Source organism: Cynoglossus semilaevis, chromosome 9 (genome assembly GCF_000523025.1).
Source record: "Cynoglossus semilaevis isolate Cse_v1.0 chromosome 9, Cse_v1.0, whole genome shotgun sequence".
In the NCBI taxonomy this organism is placed as follows: domain Eukaryota; kingdom Metazoa; phylum Chordata; class Actinopteri; order Pleuronectiformes; family Cynoglossidae; genus Cynoglossus; species Cynoglossus semilaevis.
This window is the reverse complement of record NC_024315.1, coordinates 2,250,592-2,257,391: the sequence shown is the minus strand read 5'-3', so window position 1 is coordinate 2,257,391 and position 6,800 is coordinate 2,250,592. Positions and strand designations below refer to the sequence as shown.

Below are 6,800 nucleotides of genomic sequence, written 5' to 3'. Positions count from 1 at the left end.
GCGGGGGGAGGGGGGTGGCAGCGGGGAGCTAGGCAGAGGGGTGGGGAGGGGGGGGTTCAAGGCCTAATTATTTAGGTAACTAAAGGATCAGGCTGATATGACATGTTAAAACATCCTTCTCTCTTTTATACACCGGTGTTAGATTTTTCTTCATTTCTCTCAGGTGAACATTTCACACAACTCTCGCCCTGATTTGACTGCCTCCCCCTGAAATGCCTCTCTCTCATATTTGATGGAAGCCTTGAGGGCAGTTTGAGCTGCAGCTCAGGCCTCACTCCGTCTCTTACTAGAGCCATTAGCAGCCTTTTGACGTGATAAGCCGAGGCTTCCCGTTGTCTACTCTCTCTCTGATACGGACAGAGTGCAGTATTGGTTTTAAATGCTACCCTACTGGAATGTGTGAACTTTCAAAGTGTCTTGACAGGAGCTAACATCCATCCTATCAAGTCTCTACAGAGACGCCTCAGGGCCTCAGTACTGGAGACCTTTCTTTTTCTATTAAACACCACTTCCTTTGGTCAGTTCATCCACTGGCACGGCCTCTGGTCCAAGATCATATCAGTCCACCAACAGATATTTGCAGCAGGAGAAAAGCTTTGTTTTTTTTTTTTTTTTTTTTTTTTTTTTTTGAGATAAAGTAGAAACTGTTACCTGTGAAAACCAACTAGAAATGTCTTCAAAATCTTGTAGAGAATTTGACTGTTCCCTAAATCATTTCCCACAACTGTCTTAAAACGAGCGCAGTCCTGGTCTGAACTAAACATCCTGCAATTAACAAAGCATATTCACAGCAAATTGCCTCGTCTTTATTGCTTCCTTTTCAAAAGGCAGCAGCAGCAGCAGAGCAGTGTTCAGAATTGCCACTTAATTACTTCAACTTCAAAAATATGACATACAACGGGTTGGAAATTATTCACAGAAGAAACTCATTAAAAACTGTAGCACTCCAGTGACAAATTCAATATCTTTACTGAAGAAAGACGGAGTAAATAGCTGTGCTCTGTACGGACGAGCAGATGTGAGGAAAGAATCGTAGAATGGTCTTGTCTGGGGAAAAAAAACAAAAAAAAACAAACTATCTGACACTTTCTCACTGGTGTCAAACAACAAGGGTTGTGAAACGGCACATTGAGGTTTAATGCATAAAAGTGAAAGCTGTTGAAATTCACACGGCGAACTGAGGTTTGCGCCGCATCTTTGGACCGCAGGTCAAGGTCATTCATGCTCCTACTCACAAGCAGCTCTCACAGTAAACTGCACGCAGTAACTCACAGTTATCGTTCACCTCTAACATAATGACCCTGCAGCAGGTCAGGGAGAGCAGTGACATCATCACTTATGGTCCAGATGATGCTACTTCTCACAGAGCTGCACTGACCAGCCAAACAGCGTGGATTTTCATATTTATCCACACCCGTTCATCACATGACCAGAATATAAACAGCCCTGACATAAATATAACATTGAAAAAATCGAACCTTTAAATTTGGTCTTCGTGTTTTTTTAGATGAAAGTCTTGATTTTCATCTAATTTTGATACAGACAGAATTCAATGTTCTATTTAAATTGGTAGTTTGACCGCACAGGCAGCTCAGCAAATACAAAATTAAAGAAAAATTGGAATTGGGGCCGCAGCCTTGGCTTCATAAAAACAGACTCCGATTTGTATTTAGCTCAGCTTCTGTATCCACATCTCTGACTTTAGTAGGCCGTAGTTTTTTTTTTCTTCCCCCTTTATACCTTTTTGTCATTCTCACATTATCTCCCCTCTCACTCAGGCTTCCTTCCTTAAATGTGAAATGTCTCTCTGAGGGGCACCGTTGCCCTTTTTGCTTTCACCCTTTCTCTTTCCTCTTCCTGCTGCCCACTCCCACCACCATAATAGCTATGAACTTGAGTCAAACTGAAACTGCAAATGAGTCAAAGTGCCATATTCCTATAAGAAATGTATGAAAGCCTGCCGCTGCTTGGTTCTACTCCCACTCCCATTAAAGTCGAGAGGCTGACTGCGCTGGTTGTTTAGTGAAGACAACGAGACGCCGGATGGTTTAATGAAACTGCAACAACCCACTGAAAAAAACAGAAATCAATCCCTGAGACATCCCTGATGTCCTCTACTAGCATGTAGTACTGTAGCGGAGTACCAAGGTGTCATGTGTGGGAGACATGTCTGCCGTGTTTTATCCCAATAATTTAAATATATCTATTTTACGACCTGGAATTTAGCTACGATTTTGGATGTGTTCATTTATATTTGACAGTGATGCGCACGCTCCAGCTAGCTAAGTTTGTCTGCTCCCAAAAAAGGTTTTATGAGCAGTCATTTAAGTCACCATAGCTAACGCTAACCTCAACAGCGCTGGTGCAGGCAACAATGTAGCCAACCCACAGTAGATCAGATGAGTGAGTTTTACAGTAAAAAAAGTCTTAAAAACATTCAAAATTAAATTAAAAGTAATATGCAGTTACTGTAATACCAGGTAAACTGGATGTACATGAGTTAGCAGCTAGCATACAGTACAGTACCAACATATACAAATGTTTTTTATTAGCCAACTGTGTGAACAGTTGGCTAATTATGCATAAACTGTAGCATCACCTTAGCTGACCGCACTTCACTACAACAGACGACAAGACTCCGTTTTACTCCTACATCACAAGCATCGTAAACACACGCACCTGCTGTGAGGAGAGATAATTTGGTTCATTAACAAACGAGTATCACTTTTTTACTTTGTTATTACTGCATTCATATAATACGTCAAAACCACAAAGAAGTGATTTGATTAATATTTTACAAAGTAGTAAATAATGAATAGTTAATCCTAAACCTATTTTGTGTATAAATCTCTCTGTTCTAAAATAGTACCAAAACAAATGCTTAAAATTTGTACCCACTGAGGTACGATAGATCTAATGAGTAAACCAATTTGTAAATTAACATCATTTGAATATCTACTGCATCAATTTCAACAAGAAAACACAGAAAGTACAAATGAAATTCCTGCTATTACAATCATAGTTTTGCATCAAAGTAATGTCACACATTAATAATGTAGTAAATATACATATTTGGCCGTCCAGGGCCTGTTCCTTTAGGCTCTATGTTTAACTGACATGATTAAATATCTTCAATTAATTCCAGACTGCTTCTTTGAAGTCTCGTTATAACTCTTTGTACTGTGATAAATGGTAAATATGTTCTTTGGCGGTTTCATCTTATTTAAAACAATAAAAAATACTGTATATATGAATATTTCAAATCAGCATCTGAGATCAATTAATCATTATAATGATGTGTTTAAAATTCAACCGTTGAATGTTGTCTAAATGCTTATTTTAATCCATTCTGAGGCATTTCTAGCAGCTAACTGCTAACCAATGTTAGCAAGAGGGCATCTGGTTTTTACTAGCCTCTTATGCTAGTTATTACCTGGTAACTGCAGCTACTAGCAAACCATATAGCCATGTCTAGTATTGGCTAGCAGCTAGTCCTAAATAGTAAACATAACTTTCATAATTTAATCACTAATTGCTAATATACTAAACAGGTAACCACTAACCTGGGTAAGCTAACGCTAAATGCTGCTAGACAATGTAGGTGTGTTGGAACAGCCCCACCACCAGGATGCACACCCGTAAAATTAACTCTACTTAGTATAATCTGTAAGTGTTCTTTTTTTTTCTTCTTCTTCTTTTTTTTCTGTTATTAAAATATTTGTTTAATTAAATATTGAAACATTTTCAAACATGTCTAGCTAGTTTAACACTGCCGTAGGTGAATGTATTATCTAAATTATATCCATCTGATATAATCTTGTGTTCTTCCCATTTTTGTACAATTTTTAGCTAATATTTTCTCAGTCTTTGGTTTACATCTTGCACCTATTAAAAATTAAATGAAATTGTGGACACAATGTAATTTGTTGAAAATGTTGTTGTTTTTTTATGAAGGACATTGTTTACCCTATAGTCTGCTGTAGAAAAATTAAATGAAATTGTGGACACAATGTCCCCTTCAGTGCTCAGTTAGCTTAGCATTAACTTAACTGCTTGATTTGACTTTGAATTTGTTGAAAATGTTGTCTTCTTTAAATGGTTTTTTTTTTACCCTATAGTCTGCTGTAGAACAGAGCTGCGATGGTACAATTAGCAGTTTTGGAAACTGCCTGCTTTACTGTGTTCATTTTTTGTCTTTTTTTTTTTTTTCTTGAACTGATTTTTGCTAAAGTCCACTGACATCATCCCCTAAACTGCTGTTTTAGTGACTTACATTAAATTTAAACCCACTGGAACGGAACAAAACACAAGATCCAATCTATTCCTTAGATGTTTTTAATTAAATTCCACCTGCTGAGTGATATTATCCACGGTGGGGTTTTTTTTTTAAGTAATGTGTTAAACCAAGGGGCCATTATCATTAAAAGATCAGTTGCTGTTTGTGTTTCAAGAATTTTCACTGCGGAGTAAATATAGATCTAGATACAAAAAACCACAAAAAAGTTGCTTTAAAAATGAGTTGAATTCACAGTGAAACGGTGAAATCTTTCTACCACCAAATCAGACTGACATTGTGAAACTTTGTAGTATATAACACTATATAAGGTGCAACTTTGTAGTATATAACACTATATTATGGATACAAATACATTGTTCATAATTCGTAATTTGTTAATTCGTTTGCACAGGAAATTCTGTTTCGGCTTTCAAGACAAAAACAACAACTTCTATTCATGTCTAAACCAATGTCTCAGTGAAGTGTTTATTTAAAAAGAGATGTAGAAACCTGAAGAGGTAGAACGGATCATTGACCATGAGTTTGTTATGGGAGTTTACAAAAAGAAAAAAAAAACAGATTTACCAAAAATAAATATTAATGTTCATCCCTGTCCCTGAAAACCAGACTGATGTTGTTGTCAGAAATGAACAAACGTCTACCTCTGTGGCAGCTTGTCTGGCTGTCATTCTAAGTAACCGTTAAGGCAACTGTTTCATTTTTGCCACTTTACTATGTGTGTTACATTTTTCAGCAGCAAACTCTGAAGTTTTCGTCAACAACAATTACTGTTGATGCCCTCAAGCTTTTACTCCCAGCGTTTGTCTGACCTGACGGGATGTGTTTAACGCTGCCTCACTGTTTATTTTTAAAAGCACTCCCTGGTGTTTATATTCTTCTTTCACTGTCCTGTCCAGTTAGATTTGTGTCATTTGTATCTCTGTATGTGGTATATCCCCTTATTTGTTCTCTTCCCTGTTCTACTTTTGTCTCCTTTTCCCTTGTCATCCGTCGACTTCCCTCCCTTCCTCCCCGTCTCTTTCCTCTTGCTGCAGCCTGTAATGATCTGGTTGCCTCAGGCAGAGACAGGAAGCCCAGCGCTCTAATCCAGGTGGCTGTCATAGATCCTCACGAGCTGAACCTTGTCACTCAGACCTGCACGGAAGTAGTGGAGGTAAGACACCACACGGCGTCCTGCGGCTGTGACCCTCTGACCTTTGGTGTTTGTTTGTGTGTGCCCACCTCACGGGGGACGTCGTTAATGATGTCGTGATGGCTGCTGTCCTTATCTCCAACCTTTTGTCCCTCACTCTGAGTTAACTGGTACAGACAGACACAACACCAACCACTGCCCCATGACATTTAGTCACGTTCAATCCAGCAGTTAATTTGGGCGTTTGGCAAAAGTGCAAAGTTGACTAAGACGAGAAATCATAGCTAATCATGTTTGTAATCAATCGTGATTAATCGTGATTAATCAAGATAAATGAAGATTCCTAAAGTGGACAAAAATATATTTACTTCATTTTTTTTTTGACAAGAAAGAAAAAAAAAAATCAGGTAGATTCACAAACATGTTTTTATTTGTGACTAATCCACATAATGGAATTTCTAATGGAAAAATTCTTTGTGACTAATCCACATAATGGAATTTTTATTGGAACATTTAAATTTAACATTTTTATTTTCGTTTTGTTTTTTTCCCCGTCATTACTGTGCCTGTGGACAGATATTTGGCATTTACTAACTGGCCTCGCTCTGTGATGCTGGTCCGACTCAAGCCAGACATCTGACCTGAGGCTGAAGCCTCCAAATGCATGCTGGGTATTGAGATGGTGTGTAAATGAGGACATGTATATTGATATTAAAGCCCATTAAATGAATGTCCATTCGTTAAAATACATTAACATTTAAAATAAGTTCTAATTATCGTAGAAAATAAAACAATATTTCATCAGCCATATTTTCCCCAGCGTTTTCAATTTTTTCAACTATTTATAGCAAATGTGGAGTCCAGAAAGTCATTGTCGACGGTAGAGAAGGCACAGCTGTGTGGCAGAGAGCGGGCGGCCATGATGGCCGAGGGCCATGCCTCGCAGCTGCCGAACCTGCTCAGCCAGGGGCGAAACACATTTGGATTTATGCTCTGGATCATAATGATCTAAAAAGACCAGACTGGAAAACATGAGTGACAGTAAACACACTTTTTTTAAAAAAAAATTTTATTTAAACACTTTCATTAGCGGCGTTTATCCTCTCGAAGTTTATCAACTGTCAAAGTTCTGCCCGGCAGACTGAGCAACTGTCACGCTGCCGTTTGTTGAACAGTGCAGCAGTGTTTTAAGGTTGTACACACACACACACACACACACACACACACACACGTTTCTCTCTTCTCCAATGAGGGCAGAGTTTCCTGACTCATAAAAAAGGAGACACTTTATTTTCCAACTAATCCAGTTGAGCTGAATTAGCATAACTGTCCTTTCAGAGTGCATTAACACCCCCCACCCCTCCGCCCCCC

At 38.5% G+C, this 6,800-nt stretch overlaps 1 protein-coding gene across 2 annotated transcripts in view; it reads left to right on the top strand.

Moving 5' to 3' along the window:
* inpp4b (inositol polyphosphate-4-phosphatase type II B) overlaps positions 1-6,800 on the top strand; it is a 121,084-nt gene that overhangs the window by 9,556 nt on the left and 104,728 nt on the right. For both annotated transcript variants that reach the window (XM_025058211.1, XM_017035536.2), the window contains exon 3: positions 5,332-5,450. In XM_025058211.1, the coding sequence (XP_024913979.1) occupies positions 5,332-5,450 (119 nt within the window). The remainder of the gene's footprint in view (positions 1-5,331; positions 5,451-6,800) is intronic.